The sequence below is a fragment of the Halichondria panicea genome, chromosome 10 (assembly GCF_963675165.1).
Source record: "Halichondria panicea chromosome 10, odHalPani1.1, whole genome shotgun sequence".
Taxonomy (NCBI): domain Eukaryota; kingdom Metazoa; phylum Porifera; class Demospongiae; order Suberitida; family Halichondriidae; genus Halichondria; species Halichondria panicea.
The window spans coordinates 5,033,934-5,051,882 of NC_087386.1; the positions used below are offsets into that span (position 1 = coordinate 5,033,934).

Genomic DNA, 17,949 nt, shown 5'->3' on the forward strand with positions numbered 1-17,949 from the left:
TCCTACTGGAGCTGTGCTGACCTGTCAAGAACAGTCTACAAATATCAAAGAGCTAAATAGACCACAACTCATCACCACTAGCGCACTAGTCCTACTGTTGCCTGGAACTATTTATAGAAATGGGCAAGTGTCGTTGTCCCTCAAGCTACACCATTCCAGCCTACATCTGGGCCTTTCTATCCATAGCAGCTGCTATCCTCTGCCCCATTGGATTATACTTTCCCAACTGGCTAGTCCGTGAGAGAAGTGGAACATTCGATACAGTCTCATCATTTAGAGTGTGCCTCAATGAGACCTCACCAATCTCAGTTGAGTGCTCATCCTACCTGAACTTTGATCAGATATTCTCCCCAGAATGGAAGGCCGTCACACTGCTCATGGGAGCTGGAGGTTGCTTTCTTGTGCTGGTTGCCCTCACAGCCATATTTGGGTTCTGTGTTCGACAACTATTCAATTCGGTCGTCATGATCTTATCTCTTATCTTCCAAGCTCTAGGAAGTGAGTTAATCATCACCTGAGTGTATGTTTGCATATGACTGTCTGTATTTGCATTGCTGTAACTAGGGAGTCTGTATTTGCATTGCTGTAACTAGGGAGTCTGTAATGATACATGTATCATGCATGATACACCTAATGCACATGTGCTGGTGTGTGTTCTTCTTAAAGTGACCCTATGGAAAACCCAAGTTCAAATAGCGTTTTCAAGAGTTTTAAAACTGTTTGTATGTTTTTATGAAGCCCAACACAATTATGCTGTGTTTTGTAAACAATTTTGTTTTGTCGTATAACTGCACGGTTCTTTATAAGTACTGATAGTACGCACTGTTTATAGATTCCAAAGCTTAACAGTATGTGTGGTTTATATAATTAACAGTATTAATTTTTGTGGACAGATTCCTTCTTAGGTTATACAAACAATCGACTGTTTAAGATTTTCAACTGGTTTAATTTGTGCTGATGGCACTTAATAGGCTGTGAACATTATGAATATTGATTACAGTCTATATTTGTGGTGATAATTAGCCCACAGGGTGAATAAGCACGGTGGATGTGAGCCATAAATGCAAAGCTATGGAGATTGAATAGTCTCGTCTGAGACCAGTATAATTTGTCTAAGCAGCATCATGTATACTTCTCCTATACATGTATGACTGTGGTATTAGTAGCTGCTGTTGTTCGTTTTAGCTAGACATTTTGTTTTTGTTTTTCAGTAGACAGAGTGCCTATAGTAGATTCATGAATGGGGGAGGTGTGTGCACTTGATTTAAACCTTTGGTCTCCAGCACATGAATTCTGTTGTAAATGAGTAAATATACGCAACTCTAACCACACACTGATGCCAATTCTCACGTGTAGGCTAACGACTAGACACCACTGAACAGTATGTTGGGACTTGCAAAATGTATCAAGCTGGGCCATAATTATAAGTGTGACCTGCTTTAGAGTTGCTATGGAGTCTAGTACTCCTTCCTGCTTGAAAGCAAAATAATATCTTAGTAGTTAGAGTAGTTGGTTAGCGGTGAGTCATGAGGTATTAACAGCATAGAGTTGGTGTGTAGGATGAGAGTGTTTTGGAATCTTATCCTAACTGTCAATGTTAAGTTTTCAATTGGTCAAAGATAAATTATTTAATGCATGCTACTCTGGAAAATTTGAAGAATGGGGGGATCGCCAATGGTTTTCTAACTGTCAAGTACTTAATTTGAACTTGTATTTTATAATAACACAAGGTGGTTTACGATATCTATTTAACAACTCAATAGGCAATTAGCGTTGAGTGTGGTATAGACATTCTGTTCTAAGCATGCTTACTCTACTACATGTATATCCACTCATGCAGATCACATAATTTGCGCAGAATGTGGTTATATGCCAATTACGGAGAAGCTATAATTAATTCCAGGTAGTCAACCGTGTGAACACTAACTTGTCCTTGTCTAGTACTAAATGTCTGCCAAATATGCTACAGGCCGTGTACGTTAATGGTAGAGTATCAATTTGTCATTCTTAACTGAGGCGGTTGATTGTCATGTCTACAGAAATCCATTAAGCCTTCGTGCCAGACGTTCCTTGTCAACATCAGAATTTACCATGGTAGTGACGACTCAAAAATATGGTGTGAAGATAATTATGAAGATTAGGTTTTAGTTTCATACACAGTAGAGTGTGGTTGAACAAACTCGTATAATTGGTATAAGGAGTATTATCTACCCAACTTATTCTTGCGATTGTGAAGGCACTTTCCTACACTCACACCGTACAAATCCCCGCTGACAATATTTGCCCAGTGGTTGCCATGGTGTCTCAATGCTATGAACAATAGGCAGTGTTGTCCCTAGCTGTTAAGGCCTCGTGGTTGGTTTTGACCATCCCTAATGTGTACTGGCTAGGCCCATTCATGCAGTGTACGTGTGATTTCACAGTTTCTAAATGCAGCTCTTGTGTGTGGGTGGTTGTGTGCAGTGATTTGTTTGTACTTCTCCGAGTCCCTAGTCAAAATAACGTGTTTAACTGTTTGGGTTAAGTAATAGAGTAGTCCTATTGGGAATATTTTTGTTATGCATATGCGTTCAATGGGTCGTGAAGCTGTTACCATAACAGCTAGAGAATAACTCCTATTGCTCCTACTAACTCCTATATTGCAGAAGTCTTGATTTTGGCCATTACCCTCAGATGACATGCACACAACACATTGTTTGCATACTTGTGGTGAAATGACTTCCCATAGATGTGGCAATAGCCTGGAAACCATTACTCACTGCCCCCTTTTCCTTTTCACACCAACCCAGTGGTACAGAGAAGTTTTATTGTTAGGTTAGCCTCGATTCCAGGCCGCAAGGAAGGGAGAGACACTTTCCATGGACCTGGAGTCGAGGCTATTGTTAGGTAGGACTGAATTTGGGATAGTTCAATCAGAGATGGTCATTAATGTATATGCAAGTGTACGCATTAAGTGTTTTGCAAGCATATTATTATTATGTTTATTATGGAGGCTTTTGGGAATGGTCATATTGAAAGATAACTTTCTACTCCCTTTAGTAAAGCACCGTAATGTTGTGAAAACATGATAGCCACATAATTATAATTTTGATTTCAAGGTACATACGTACATGTACCATACCTTATTTCACACAACTCGTCTTAACTTCATTGAAGTATGTATTGCCCCTATGCATTGTCTGAAAATAAATAGTTTTGTACCCATGTATTTTATCCGCTATAGGTCTTACTGGCATGTACTTGTCCCATGCATGTAGGGTACTGTCTCGTGTCTCTTTATTGAGAGCAAATTACATAGTACTAAAATGGTGATAGTTGATTGACTACCAATGTATGGCATTTTGTTTGATGTATGAGCTATACTCCCTCACTGTATGAATACTGTTACTGGGTGTGTGGGTGGTTAGGGTGGCCTATCGTGAATAGCGAGTGTCATGCTGCTCTCACATGATCCACTTCACAGGGATACTCCTACTAGCATTCATTGCTACACACCCTTTTATAATTATAGTGGCACCACATATCCCACACAATATTTACTAATAGTCTATTGCTAATCGAATACGTAGCTTCCCCAGCCTTAGTTTCCTTGTTGATTACAAATGCTTATGATGTTGTTATTTCAAGGCCAAATGTTCACGAGCTTAGTGTAAGTACTAATAGCCTTACCATGTATGCCTAATTACGACTGACTTTGTACAATTAACTACTTTTCTCTCTCTCACACACACACAGCAATCCTCTTCATTATCAGTCTGATCCTATTTCCTGCTGGACTGTATGTTCCTCAAACCAGTGAGCTTTGCGGACTAACCACCTCCCGATTCAACATTGGTGAATGTAGCATAGGCTGGGCCTACATCATTACCATAGTGGGCACTTTTCTCGCCCTTGTTGCCACGGCAATGTCCTGGACAACATATCGACGGAAAAACAAAGATGATGAAGATGATGATAGAGACCCTTACCTATAAACTTATGCCATGCTCACACTGGTTCATTCACTACGTATACATGTATGTTTTTAAGGCTTAAGTCTCATTATTTAAACTTCTTTATAATCATAGTTATGCGTTATGATGTTGTGTATTTTAAGCACCCTTTTACAGGCAAGAACAGTGTTGACACTCAGCCAGTTTTTATTCACCAATTCATCAGTTTAGCGTTACATCGCACTTCTTTTATTTCACCATTAAATTTTGTTCTTGTTTGTCTGTTATACATGTTCGCTGCTCTACTCTTGTTATTATTCTTTGACAAAATTAGTCCTGATACACTACAACAGAAATTATTATTATAAAATATGAACACGCACCTATACAAGTACAACAAATTAAATGTTAACGTGCATGCATGGATGCATAAGCAAAACGGTTTGTACATATACCGGTACATTTGTACATAGCAGACTAATGCTGTGTAAGCTTTGTTCGTATAATTTATAGTTCTCTGTAAAATAATGTTTCTATGCTATAGTTCTGATTGCTTTCTGTAAAGTAATGTTTCTAATGCTATTTAGTCTTTCTAAGAGCTGCTGCTCTACTTGAACACTTCTTGCCCTGCAAGGACTCGTACTGTGCAGTGAATGACACGTGCCTTTTCGATAATTCCTTAGCCTCAGTGTGAGTGGTGTAGCCTGGCTCATCAAACAGCTGATCAGTGGATCGTTTTATGGCAGAGCGTTTTGTTCCGTACTTAGGATCATCAAAAAGGCAATCCATATCGTAGATGTCTACCTTGGAGAGAGAACTTGACCTCTGGGGTTTGAAGGGTTCGTCATACATAGGGTCTAGCTTCTCAAAACTGCGGCCAGTAGTACTGTGGGAACGGCTCAGATTATCGGTGGACCTTTCAAAGTTGCAAGCGCTCGTAGCAGTGTTATGTTGTAACTGTACTTGGTCGTACTCCCAGTGAGGCTTTTGCGAATCAAGAATTTGGTAGAGATTATCTTTGTTTGTGAGTCGTTCAATTGGTTTACCCACAGGCACTAATCTGTGCACTCTAGTCGTGCTATAATATTTTTCATCATTCAAATGTTCAGTGGTGTCCTCTTGAACAACAGCATCTTGGTTGTCCATTGCAGTAGCCAGTACATTGTATCGACCTTGAGAGGTATTCTCAGTCTGTTCAGCACTCACTGTATCTGCCACCTCTTCATAGAAATGCTCATGAGATTGAGCGGTGCGAGTTAATTGCATTTTTGCCTCTCCTAAAACGTTACCACTTCTGATAGTTGGTTGCTGACTGTGTCCCTCTTCATCAGGTTCGTTTGGATCGCACAAGATGTAATATCGAGGGTCACCGTCAGCAGGAACACTAACTGTCTGTTGCTTCACCTCCGTTGCACCCAGTATGTCATCATACTTTGGCTCATCTACTTGAAGGATTTCTTTCTGTGATTCAGTCATTTGTATTTCTTCATACGAGGGTACTTTCTTCAGTTTTGAAGGCTGTGGGCATTTGACGAGAGTATCTGTTGCTATGGTATTGACTAGGTCATGGGTAGTACTGTGAACAAACATAGTTGTGTTCTGCTCCGTAGAGATACTTGTCATTTGCTCATGGATTTTCGGTAATGGATGCGATACTGGTACTACTTGCTGTTCAATTGCAATTGTTTCCATGTCTGTGTAATTTTTCTTGAGCTCGACCTCTTCTCTGTAGCTAACCTTCTCTGTACTCAAAGCAGAGGTGATGAGCTCTTGCTGGTTCAGCTGTCCTGTTGCCAGGTTTATTGGGACAGTCACATTTTGAGCATCCAACCTGCATAAGTATACCATAGAAACCATGCCGACATATATAATTGTAATTGTAAAAGCATAATAATTATTAATGGAAGACATACTCTGGGTGTTCGTTGCTTTCATTTGAGAGATTTGCAGAAGCTGGGAAATTAAATGCATGAATTAAAATCAATATAAACTATAGTAATTGACATTAATTACATACCTTTCCTTCTCTTCCTTCTCTTATGAACACATATCCCTGTACAGCACACAATTCCGATGCATAGAAGCAAAACTAGTACAACGCTTGGAACTCCAAAGCACACAAAGTAGTTAATCACAGTTGTCATGCAATAACCCATCTGAACAGTGATCTAGTACAGTAAGAGAAGCACATATTTGCATGATGAGTGCACAAATGAAGCTAATAAAACTGACTTACTTGTTGAGGTTGCAGGGGAATGGTATATAGGTGAAGCTAGATATCAGATCAAACTAGGTTTATGATGAGCTCCAGCTTTTAAAAGACTATATAATTATGAGTGAAATCTGTTACACTGCATGCATGGGAGCATCATATTGTATCTAGCTATCAGCATTCATCTGCTGTGTTGTTGCATTGGGACATTAACAGAAGGGAAAATACTTATTGTCTATCACTTCTGAATACAAAATAAGGCCATACAATGTCTCTAACTTATAGTAACAACACACAATAAACTAAAGGGTATCACACAGCACACAAATGGTAAATTCCTTATTTGGTTTTTCGCATTGCCGCTTTGCTTTCTTGTTTCCCCGGTGAATGTGCAGTCAACGAGGCACCTCTCACAGGACATTCAGTAGAAAAAGTTCGATCAGTGTGATCCTTCGATACATACTTTGGATCATCGAAGAGTGAGTCGACATTGTAAATATCTAGCTGTGGTGTTGACCTCTGCTCCTCTTTGAAGGGCTCGTCATACATCGGATCCAATTTCTCCAGACTGTGACTATAAGAACGAACCAGATTATCCTCAGCCCCTCCCTTAGGATTAGTGGTCCAGCTCGCGAAGGTGTTATGCCTTGGCTGTACCTGATTGCAGCTGTAGTTTGATTGAGATACTGGCTCTTCAAGAGCTTGATAAAGAGCATCATTGTTACGTTGATTGATCGGTTTGCCCACAGGGACTAATCTGTGCACCCTTGTTATGCTGTAATACTTGTCTTCGTTAATATTTTCAGCAGTATCCTCTTGTACGACAGCATCTTGAAAAGGGTTGATGTCTGTTGCCGTAGTCAGCACATTGTACCGACCGTGAGTGGGAGTATTCGGTATCTTGCTATCATCAGTTACTTTCGTCAATTCTTCATATTCATGGTTGCTCTCAGAAATCCCTTTTATATTTTTTTGCTCCTGCTCAGACTTGTTTGTAATGATTTGCTGAGAATGCATTGTCTGCTCGAGTGTGGCCAAATCCTCATAATTAGGTTCAATTTCTTTTGCAATTTGCTTCTTCGTTTCCTTCTCTCTTACTAATTTGTCGTAATTGTTCCTTTCTTTCCACAGTTTTGGCGCTTGTATAGAGCTGCTATCAAAAGTCAGGCTTTTAGCAATGTTCGGGTTATGCCGAGGCGTAGTAGAGACGCTAGATACATGCTCGTGGCTTCGTGCTAACGGAAATATAGGCATTTGACGTTCTGATGCAGCATGTTGACTGAAATCTTGTGGTTTTGATTTTTTTGTGACAACTTGCTGACAATTGGTGTTCATTTCAACAGACGAGGATATACTTTGGGGCATGGCTGTTTCTTGCTGTCCGTTTATTTGTCCAGTTGCCAAATCTATGGGGCTGCTTCTTTCTTGTGTTTCTAATCTGCGCAATAAAGAAATAAAATAATCTTAAATTACAACATCTTTTTTTACCCTGATTGATCATTTCTTGGTTCTGTAGAATAAAAAACAGCCATTTAACTCATCATTATATAGAGAAGATAAAAGAAACTCACTTTTATTTTTCCTTCTTCTTTTGTGAATGCATCCAACGCAGCATGCAACCATACAAAGGAACAGAAGAGCAGTTCCTAGTAAAGGAGCTCCAACGCACACAAGATAGTCAACTGTTACTTCATCCATGGTACACTTTTTAAGGGTGTTGATACAGGTGCAGTTAAACATGATAACTCGGGGAGACTAGCAAGTAAATGAATGACTAACTAACTAGGTTAGCTAGAGCACTATAGACCAAGAATTGATTTTGTGATTTTGGTGCATGCATGCATGTTCTCTTGGGACAAAATAGATTATGACAACAGACACATTATGGACAGAAGTCTATATGCATATACATGAACGCACTAGAATCTAGTCTAGTACAAGCAGCATGCATGAATACATGATTATGATCACACACAATCAGGTTTAAATAATAACATTTGTTTTTAACGGTATACTACACATGCATGTACATACTATTGTAGTTTACTTTCGTTATGTCAATTGCCTCGTACGACTGTGATTCAATTCTTGACTGGGGTAGTATAGGTCAGGTTTGTTACTTGAGATAAAGATGGCAGAGACTGAGTGCATGGTAGTGATCCTCAAATGGTACACCATCACTAATTGTTCCGCTTATTGTAGCAGCTGCTTTATTATTTAAATGTGTTGTTCGGGATTGAGTATTGTACACTCGCCACGCCAAGTATCCATGGCAACACAAACCCACCACACACACAATTCCTACTAATTGACTAATTAAGCTTTGATCTGCTCTAAATTACAGCCGTAAAAATGAATCTTTGAAAATGCAGCTAATGAGATTGGAGCCGTGGTATAGAACAAACAAAACACAAAACAGTGAAGGTATACTCAATTTTTGCTTTATAAACCATGGAATAGAGAAGAAGAGCAAATGCTATAGGAAAGGAAAACTATACAATGCATACAAGCTTTTTCTTCCCACATGCGAGAGTTGAAACAATACAGGTGCAGTTAAACATGATATTCAGCGACTATAATAATAGCAACTACATTGACTACTAATTATATTGACTGCTTTAGTCTATATAGACCCAAACAATGTTGTTTGGTGCATGTTCTTGGGACAAAAAAGATTATGACAACATAATTATTGACAAAAGTCTATACATAATTATACACATAAAAAAACACTGAATTAAGTCTAGTATACTAGAATGCAATCAAGTTTTTCATTCGGCCTAATGTAGTTCACTTTCATTTTGTCAAGTGCCTCCTTTACAATTGTGATTCTTTCTTGGCTGGCCATGCATGGAGTAGTTAGGTTGTTTCTTGAGATGATTGGCAGAGAGAGTATATATATATAGTGGATCCTCTACTGCACTTAGATGTTCCGTTTTGTTCATCCCACTAACGAACAATTGTTGTTTGGCTTCTACTGCTGTGTTTCATTTCAATGCTGCTCAATAGACCACACTCATTGTATGAGTGCTTCTGTTCACATGCTACCAAGCATTAGAACTGTGTGAAGATCGCATTGTAGCAGCATACAATGGAAAGGGAGAGACAAGCAATTGTCATCAAAAATAGACTAGTCATGCATCTTAACTATTATACGGAACAATTGATATCTCGTCAGGGACTAGATCTAGCAAACGAACGACTAACTAACTAGGTTGGATCATAATTATAGTGCTATATATATACTCGAGAATTTGAAGTTGCAAATACATTATTGACAGAATTAAGTCTACATAGAATCTAGTATAGTACTAGCATGAACATGATTACACAATCAAGTTTTGTTTTTAAGTTCATTCGATACACTATACACACTAATGTAGTCAACTCTCGTTATGTCAAGTGCCTCGTACGATTGTGATTCCTTCTTGGCAGGAGTTGTAGTCAGATTTGCTCCTTGAGATGAATTTGGCAGAGAGTAGTAAGAATCCTCTACTGATCCACCATCACTTGGATGTTCTTCTAATGTAGCAGCTGCTTTATAAGCATTGAAAAACTCACTTTTCTTTTTCTTTTTCCTTTGCATATAACATTTTATGCACCTAAAGCAGCAGCATGCAATCATAAAATAGAAAAGACTTAATTCTACTGAGCATAGCCACTGTTGGTCTGTCCAAGGGTGACCAGTATATAGACAAGTCTTACTGTACCTCTCTTGCCCCCCAGATGATCGATGATGGAGGGTCTGGATCAAATCCTGATTCTGGAGGATGATGTCGTGTTTGAGCCCTACTTCCGACATGACCTCATTAAAGCGCTGGAAGAGGCCAATCAGATCACACCAAATTGGGACCTCATGTGAGAGCTCTGGAGATATACAGTCTATTATTATACGCAATGTCCAGTATCTCGTTAGATAATATTCCAATCTTTGCTTACAAGTAGACTAGTTCAGTGCAACGTACACCATAAATAAGGCACACCTTATTTCCTTAAACTATAACCATGCAAGTTTGGATTGTCCAACTTACAACAAATTGTTGTATATAGAGATGCATTTCATGATACAGGGGATGGGTCTTCTTCACTGGGCTTGTGACCGTGGCAACCTGAACATGGTGAAACTACTTGTGAAGAGGGGAGCAGATGTTAATATTCAGGACACAGACAATCAGCAGACACCTCTTCATTATGGTGAGAGATGGAGTATTCTTTTACAGAGGGTGCTTGTGTGTTAATACATGTTGAAGCTAGCTGTCTGTTTGTAGATCTTTGTTTGAGTCCACTGATGCTCCCTCTACTGAATAGTGAGGGAAGTCAGTTTGGCTGTGTATCTATATGGTAACCTGTGAGATCTTTTTGTATTTGCATTAAGGTTCATCAAATTTTCTAATTTTGAATTGCTTGATTTTCGTGATTGATTGATTGTATTTCCTCTACAGCTGTGTCATGTGATCATCATGCTGTCATCTCTTATCTACTGCAAGTGGCCAAAGCAAGAACAGACATTGCAGATTGTGATGGCAACCTACCTCAAGATGTGACTGAGAATCAAGCAACTAGACAATTAACTTTTTAATTGTTAAACTAGTGTTCAAGCTGGCGCTGTGCTAATGCCTCTCGCCATGTTTTTGCTTTCGCTCAAAAGTATTAGAGTGTTATATTAGTTTTTATAATGAATTTTATATTAAAGTTAGCTTATCTATATAAAGTCACTGAGAAGAAAATACTTATTTACATGCATCTATTGTTGTTATTTATGGCTTACCAGGACCTCAAGAAAGAAGAAAATTGATTCTTCCAGGATCTGTAGTTCAGTGTATATAATATCTAAGAAGAAAAGACCTGTGTACATGCATATTGTTATCTATATTGTTATATGGTAGTGTTTTGTGGCTTACCAGGCCCTCAAGACAAAGATGATTCTGCCAGGAGGATCTGGATCTGGATATTATTTTCTCACACATGGGGAATGAGCGCGCATGCGCATTACATCCACAGGAATAATTAAAGGGTGTGTCCAAAGAGATCCACAAATGGCTACTGCTAGCTAGCTAGCTAGCTGTTTTAACAGATATTTTCTGAGTATTGTAGCTAACAAAAAGCTAGCGCTTTAGTGCAAGGCTAACTCATATGTTGAATAGAAAGTTTGTGCGGACAGATGATGCTATGAAAGATTCTGAAGAGACTGCAACAGCCTTCAATGTGAGTCAAACTAGCCATAACTTGAGAAAGAAGCTTTAGTTTGCTAATCCACGAATCAAAATCCAAGAGAACGTGGCTAGAAGCCTATAGAAGCTGTTAGCTTTCGTCGCATTGCAACCGTTGAGCAGTTACAGCTGGAACAGACACACAGACATACAGACACACACACACACAGTCAGCTTTACCGTATCCCTCGTGCGGCTACGCCTCGAGGCATAACAATCTAGTCTTGTATTAAATTTGCACATTTCCCATGCACTTATTTTACCACATTTTTTACATGATCAAAGAGAATGTAACTGTATGGTGAAATGCATGGCAATGGTTTAGACACAAAATTAATGTAGTGTATAAAGCAATCTACGTATCTATCAGAGGCTAGCTGCCATGGTAACAGTACAGTTAATAAGGTACAGAGTCAGTGTAGTAGTTCACACACTTGAGTGTGTCCATTCCCACTAGCCAGATCATAGGCAGTACATCCGTTCTGTATAGTGGGTATGTGAGCAGTTAGTGGTGAAGGGAAATAAGGAATTTAACAGTTAATAATCACAACCACAGCATTCACTGTTGCCATGGTTATGAACAAATGCTACAATATCTGGCATAATTATAGATGATTACAATCATGCACTGTGACTCATATTCGTCTTTTTGTGGACCATAAACCATATTATATCACAGCAACTCAAGTGGACCAGCTAATTGTACACTCTAGATCTCCACTACTCATATATAGAGGTAGCCTCGTTCCCAGGCCAATTTTTTTGTATGGAATGGAATGGAGGAAAATGTGGCCTGGTGTGTCTGCATGCACTTAGTTATGCTGTAAAATGTGCTGTAAAATATGGGGAATCTATAAAGGTGCTAATATTAATGAATTCCATGATGACATGCACATCTGAATTCTCATTGGTCAGTTTGAATTCAAGACTTCAAGTTCACTCAAGACTTCAAGTTCACTCAACAAGCTCAAGTTTTCTTATTCATTTCCAAGATATTGATCTCCTCTCATGGCTCTGAAAAGTACAAGAAGAAGGAAGCCTAATTCCAAGTACCCAGAGCTAACAAATGAAGAAAGTGCATGGGCACTAGACAGTGTAGCACGTAAGTTAATGTTGTAGTACTTAAGATGATGATATATAAAGACTATAATTGAAGCATGTACAGTATAGTACATGCTTCAATTTGGTCATCCTTTTTTATGATGTAATACAGGTGATGTGACAGTGCTGTGTAACCAAACTGCAGAGGTGATGACTGTTAAGGCTTCTAGGCTTAGCAAAGAGGATGGTAACATCAGAAAATCAGACTTTTTTTACTGGAAGCCAGCTTCTGCTTCTTGAGAAAGGGGGTCACTATCCAGTGACCATCATCCCTGATAGGGTTACAAGGAAAAGAAAGGCAGGAAGTGCGGAAGTACAACCGAAGAAACAAGACAGTGATCAAGAGTTGATGGTGAGCAATTATATTAACAAGAGTGTATTAAACGTGTGTATCTGTGTATCGGAGACTGAGAGTAGCGTGACTTCCTGTATATCTGTCATGGACTTGGAATTTGCACACCAAGTGTTGGTGATGTAATCTAATTTTTTGATAGATTACATCACTCAAACCTGCTGTTGTGCAAATTCCATCTCTGCATACATCTGATACACAGTATGCTTACGTTCGATACTCACTCTCTCTCTAATTATGGTTACATTACTTCTTCACACGTATACAAACCATGCATGCATGTGATGTCACAGGGGGTCACTTTTATTCATTACATTATAGTTATCAGATGAGGAGAGTCAAAGGATGGAAAAGGAGCAACAGAGAGATGAGACGAAAATCCAGGTATTTGTGCATGCTTAATTTAGTTACCTTGCAAGCCTAATATACATGCCACAACAATGCAGAAGGAAGATGAAGAGAAGAAGCAGAGGGAAGAGCAGAAGAGAGCTCAAAAGAAGGACGAGAAACGTAAAAGAGAGGAAAAAGAAAACATCCTACAGCTAGCAAAAAAACAACAGGTAAAAATAAAATAGCACACAGCAGATTGACGACTCATTATTAAATTTTATTTACAACAGACGAACATCTTTAATGGTCCGGTAACTGTCATACCTGATAGGAAGAGGAAGGTATGTGAGGAAGCTGAACTACAGTCAAAGAAACAATGTTCCAGAGATAGTACTGATGATGATTCAATGGTGAGCAGTGCTAGTGAGCAGTAGGCAGTGCATATAATAATTATGCCTCGAGGCGTAGCCGCACGAGGGATACGGTAATGTGTGTGTGTACGTGTGTGTGTCTGTTCCAGCTGTAACTGCTCAACGGTTGCAATGCGACGAAAGCTAACAGCTTCTATAGGCTTCTAGCCACGTTCTCTTGGATTTTGATTCGTGGATTAGCAAACTAAAGCTTCTTTCTCGAGTTATGGCTAGTTTGACTTACATTGAAGGCTGTTGCAGTCTCTTCAGAATCTTTCATAGCATCATCTGTCCGCACAAACTTTCTGTTCAACATATGAGTTAGCCTTGCACTAAAGCGCTAGCTTTTTGTTAGCTACAATAGAAAATATCTGTTAAAAAAACAGCTAGCTAGCTAGCAGTGCAGTAGCCATTTGTGAAATTGGACACACCCTTTAATTATTCCTGTGGATGTAATGCGCATGCGCGCTCATTCCCCATGTGTGAGAAAATAATATCCAAGATCCAGATCCAGATCCTCCTGGTAGAATCATCTTTGTCTTGAGGGCCTGGTAAGCCACAAAACACTACCATATAACAATATAGATAACAATGCATGTACACAGGTCTTTTCTTCTTAGTATACACTAAACTACAGATCCTGGAAGAATCAATTTTCTTCTTTCTTGAGGTCCTGGTAAGCCACATAATACAATAAATAACAACAATAGATGCATGTAAATAAATCTTTTCTTCTCAGTGACTTTATATAGATAAGCTAACTTTAATATAAAATTCATTATAGAAACTAATATAACACTCTAATACTTTTGAGCGAAAGCAAAAACATGGCGAGAGGCATTAGCACAGCGCCAGCTTGAACACTAGTTGTGGTTGCATGCACTTAGTTCACACGTATCTACGAATCATGCTGTCACAGGGGGGACCTATTATAATTACCTTTTATAATTATATAGTTCTCAGAAGATGAGGAATGGCAAAGGATGGATGAAGAGAGGGATGAGGAGAGGCGAAGGAAAGCAAAAAAGAGGTAGTTGTGCATGCTAATTGGTCTCATTGCCAACCTATAATAATTATACTTAATGCAGAAGGAAGATGAAGAGCAGAAGCAGAGGGAAGAGCAGAGGAGAGCTCAAAAGAAGGACGAGAAACGTAAAAGAGAGGAAAAAGAAAACATCCTACAGCTAGCAAAAAAAAACAGGTAAAAAAAGAAATTGCATGCACACAGCAGGTACTTGACGACTCAATATTTTATTTACAACAGACGAACATCTCCAATGGAAGTGTAAGTACTCAAAGAAGTCGAGAAGCATTTGAAATGCCTGACTACTTCAAGGTGATGTTAATTGTGACCATATATACATGCTCATTATACAGCATGTATACACGCATTAGGAATTTCAAGAGGAAGTTTTTAGCAAACTTGCTAACATTGAAAAACTGATAAGAAAGCGGAGAGATGTGGGTATGATGGAAGATGTCAAGGAAGAGAACCCTAAATACATGGTACGATAGCAATCGATGTAGTTGCAATCTGTGTGGTGTATGTATTGCTGTACATAATTACACACGTTTATAAATAATTATTTCTTCAGCATGAAGGCACCAATTTACTAACGCTGATTTCCAAAGATGCAATGGCATATGGAAGGATTTTGCTGGACCACCTTTTTAGTAAGGCAGAACAAAAGACCTCACTGTTCCACAAGGCACACACCAACAAATCTTCAAAACCCATATTGGACAAAGAAAAAGTCGCCCTGCTATACTAGGTAAATATAGTTTCTAAGTTGTGCATGACTCATGCCAACAAGCGAAGTAGAAACCCTGCATGCATATTATCTTTGGTAATAATTATAGTTGTATAAATAATAGCTATAGAAACGGAATTAAGTGGTTAGGTTGATAGTGATTTATCTATGGCTAGCTATAGTGTTTCTCCAGCTAAGATCCTGGTTAGAACTCCTCCAGATGTATATGAAAGGTGCAGTGCTCTCAACATTTGTAGCAAGCATATCTCCTAACTGAATAGGGTTCACTGGGGTTAAGCAGTTAGATTTAGGTCTAAACTATACTACCCTTGATCTTTAGTCACAGAATAACTATTGTGGCGAACACATTACATTGAAAACCAATGTAAAGAATGCAATTAAATAGAGATCACGAGATGCGTGTCGTACCTCGGGACACCAACTACCAGTGCTTTCTACGTACACAAACATGACTAGCTCTGGTGTCTAATGGACCAGGTCAACAGAACATGGGGAGGCTCAGTGGCTAGTGGCCACTGAGATGTGTGTACAGCTACTTACACTCACCTCTCTGGGTACATCAACATTGGCCCCAGCATCGATTAGGAGCTCCATACATTTCTGGTGACCTTTGAAACTGGCTACCCAAAGAGGAGTCTCTCCCGACTGTACATTATTGCAAATCCAAATAATTTTAAAAGCAGTAAATCTCACCTTATGTTGAATGTCCACTTGAGCCTTTGCAGCAATCAATAATTCCACTGCCCTCACATGACCATTCCAAGCAGCTGCAATCAACGCAGTGGCTCCAGTCTGTACAGAGTCAAGATAGTGTGAGCAGGTGAACCATCACTCATCACAGACCCACTCAATATCACATGACTACCGTATAGCGCGAAATTTTGGAGGCACATATATTTTGTGGAATGGCCTCTAAAAGCTTTTTGTTGCACAATGTTCGTGGAATGACTGCTTACCGGAAGCCACGCCTTTAATCATTGCATATTATAGCAGATAATTCTAATTAAAGAACAATATTAGTGGACTTTATTTTCATGTAGGATTGCTAACCTACGAAATCAGCGAAATTAAATCCCTTGTAAATTTCGCGCTATACAGGGACTAATGTCACGGGATACACCAACTACCAGTGCTCTCTATACAGAAACATGACTAGCTCTGGTGTCTAATGGACCAGGTCAACAGAACATGGGGAGGCTCTGTGGCTAGTGGCCTCTGAGATGTGTGTACAGCTACTTACACTCACATCTTTGGGTACATCAACATCGGCCCCAGCATCGATTAGGAGCTCCATACATTTCTGGTGACCACTGAAACTTGTTGTCCAAAGAGGAGTCTGTCCCGACTGAACATAGGAGGAAAACAATGTAAACGGCATGTTATGGGAAATGTGTTTGTACAACAAAACCAACCTTAGTCTGAGTGTTGACTGTAGCCTTGGCTGCTAAGAGGACCCTCACTATCTCATCATGTCCATTCCTACTGGCCCAGTAAAGAGCAGTTGCACCATCCTGTAGAGGCGATATCATCAACCAACGGACATATTGGCACTGTAGACAGTATTCCCCTCACCTTGTCTGCCTGGTTGGGATCAGCCCCACACTCCAGTAGCTCCAGAACCACACCCACATTATCCGTCTCACAAGCATCCAGAAATGCCTGGAAGAAATGCAAACACACCCAAAAAATGGAATGACAAAATTGTATGTACATGTTATATACTGTTCAAGATTCCCCACACAGAAGTACCAGCATACAGTCGACACTAACACTATATAAGCTGACAATGCACATTTGATACCTCCACCCACTCACTCACGTACCATCCTGGGGTGCTGTAGACACAGCTTTCTGAGTGAGACAACCACTTCGTCAACTGATGGTCTCTGTTGAGGTCGGTCATGGAGGCAGCTAACAACAAGAGGATAAAGAGCGTGTTTCTGCCCCATTTTGTCACCATGGACAGCAGTGTTTCGACACACGAGCTCCCCAGAAACAGTTGAAATAGTTGTAAAGACTTTGAGTAACCTTGTTAACTTTAGGGAAATCACCGATAACAGTGTGAATGATGAGATGACCGAATGAGAAGATGTCCAGCTTGGTAGTGTAGATGGGCCGTTCCTCATAAGACTCGGAAGGCATGTAGCCTGCATTTCTTGGGGTACTTGTTAGAACAATTTGAGTCAATCTGTCCAGGTCTACGTACCTGGAGACACCCAGGTCTCCGATCTTGGCAGTGAGGTCCTCAGTGAGCAGGATGTTGGGAGCAGTGAGGTCACGATGGATGAGAGGTGGGGTCAGAGAGTGGAGATAGTGAAGGCCCTTGGATATATCATACAGGATATGGATTCTAGTGGCGATATTCGTGTCTGGGTGGGTTTCAACGAAAATGACCAAGTCAGAATGAAGCCTCTCCATTATTAGACTGCATGATGTCGTTCTTATCGCAGCCGTAATGGACTCCAACAAAACCGACTATGTTGGGGTGATTCAAACCACTCAAAATATGACATTCATTGCTGAAATTTGTTAAAATCCTCTCCCTCTGTCCAATTGGGATTGCTCTTGGAGCAATATGTTGTGTAGCTTCTTAGAAATGCAGTCTCTTCCATTGACTGTCACTCTAAAGA

General features: G+C 39.7%; 5 protein-coding genes across 22 annotated transcripts in view; 2 read left to right on the plus strand and 3 right to left on the minus strand.

Annotated features, from left to right (window-relative positions):
• The window catches only part of LOC135342729 (uncharacterized), a 28,651-nt gene extending 20,689 nt beyond the window's left edge, over positions 1-7,962 (minus strand). The window contains exon 1 of the mRNA XM_064539561.1: positions 7,959-7,962. The gene's annotated coding sequence lies outside the window, so the exon portion shown is untranslated. The remainder of the gene's footprint in view (positions 1-7,958) is intronic.
• Positions 120-4,265, plus strand: LOC135342775 (LHFPL tetraspan subfamily member 6 protein-like). The gene is made up of 2 exons (XM_064539634.1): positions 120-498; positions 3,736-4,265. Exons 1-2 carry the CDS (start codon positions 120-122, stop codon positions 3,972-3,974), a joined length of 618 nt encoding a protein of 205 aa, XP_064395704.1. The 3' UTR covers positions 3,975-4,265.
• On the minus strand, positions 4,226-7,952 carry LOC135342684 (uncharacterized). 2 transcript variants are annotated; one of them, XR_010396896.1, is made up of 6 exons: positions 7,716-7,952; positions 7,633-7,654; positions 6,169-7,582; positions 5,950-6,100; positions 5,846-5,885; positions 4,226-5,763 (listed from the first exon to the last, which is right to left on the minus strand). XR_010396896.1 is itself a non-coding variant. In XM_064539491.1 (4 exons), the coding sequence occupies exons 2-4, from the start codon at positions 6,086-6,088 to the stop codon at positions 4,512-4,514; spliced, it is 1,431 nt and encodes a 476-aa protein (XP_064395561.1). In that variant the 5' UTR covers positions 6,089-6,100; positions 6,169-6,330; the 3' UTR covers positions 4,226-4,511. The 2 variants fall into 2 exon arrangements, 1 of the variants encoding a protein (XP_064395561.1); XM_064539491.1 differs by lacking the exons at positions 7,633-7,654; positions 7,716-7,952 and having other exon boundaries at positions 6,169-6,330.
• Positions 7,963-7,978: 16 nt separating the features above from the next.
• On the minus strand, positions 7,979-17,472 carry LOC135342730 (ankyrin repeat domain-containing protein 29-like). 7 transcript variants are annotated; one of them, XR_010396897.1, is made up of 8 exons: positions 17,143-17,472; positions 16,892-16,978; positions 16,732-16,830; positions 16,560-16,664; positions 15,866-16,111; positions 10,176-10,253; positions 9,855-10,011; positions 7,980-9,746 (listed from the first exon to the last, which is right to left on the minus strand). XR_010396897.1 is itself a non-coding variant. In XM_064539565.1 (8 exons), the coding sequence occupies exons 1-8, from the start codon at positions 17,470-17,472 to the stop codon at positions 9,976-9,978; spliced, it is 933 nt and encodes a 310-aa protein (XP_064395635.1). In that variant the 3' UTR covers positions 7,980-9,975. The 7 variants fall into 7 exon arrangements, 6 of the variants coding, with proteins under 6 accessions (XP_064395632.1, XP_064395635.1, XP_064395633.1 ...); XM_064539565.1 differs by having other exon boundaries at positions 7,980-10,011; positions 15,866-15,964; positions 16,013-16,111; XM_064539566.1 differs by having other exon boundaries at positions 7,982-10,011; positions 15,866-15,964; positions 16,013-16,111; positions 16,566-16,664.
• LOC135342769 (nucleolar protein 58-like) lies at positions 10,979-16,600 on the plus strand. 11 transcript variants are annotated; one of them, XM_064539628.1, is made up of 12 exons: positions 11,832-12,456; positions 12,568-12,807; positions 13,129-13,191; positions 13,254-13,367; positions 13,428-13,547; positions 14,504-14,577; positions 14,636-14,748; positions 14,812-14,883; positions 14,943-15,053; positions 15,143-15,319; positions 16,045-16,139; positions 16,464-16,600. In XM_064539628.1, exons 2-7 carry the CDS (start codon positions 12,640-12,642, stop codon positions 14,733-14,735), a joined length of 639 nt encoding a protein of 212 aa, XP_064395698.1. In that variant the 5' UTR covers positions 11,832-12,456; positions 12,568-12,639; the 3' UTR covers positions 14,736-14,748; positions 14,812-14,883; positions 14,943-15,053; positions 15,143-15,319; positions 16,045-16,139; positions 16,464-16,600. The 11 variants fall into 11 exon arrangements, with proteins under 11 accessions (XP_064395688.1, XP_064395698.1, XP_064395695.1 ...); XM_064539625.1 differs by having other exon boundaries at positions 16,036-16,139; positions 16,360-16,576; XM_064539620.1 differs by having other exon boundaries at positions 16,036-16,139; positions 16,418-16,576.
• Positions 17,473-17,949: the final 477 nt, after the last annotated feature.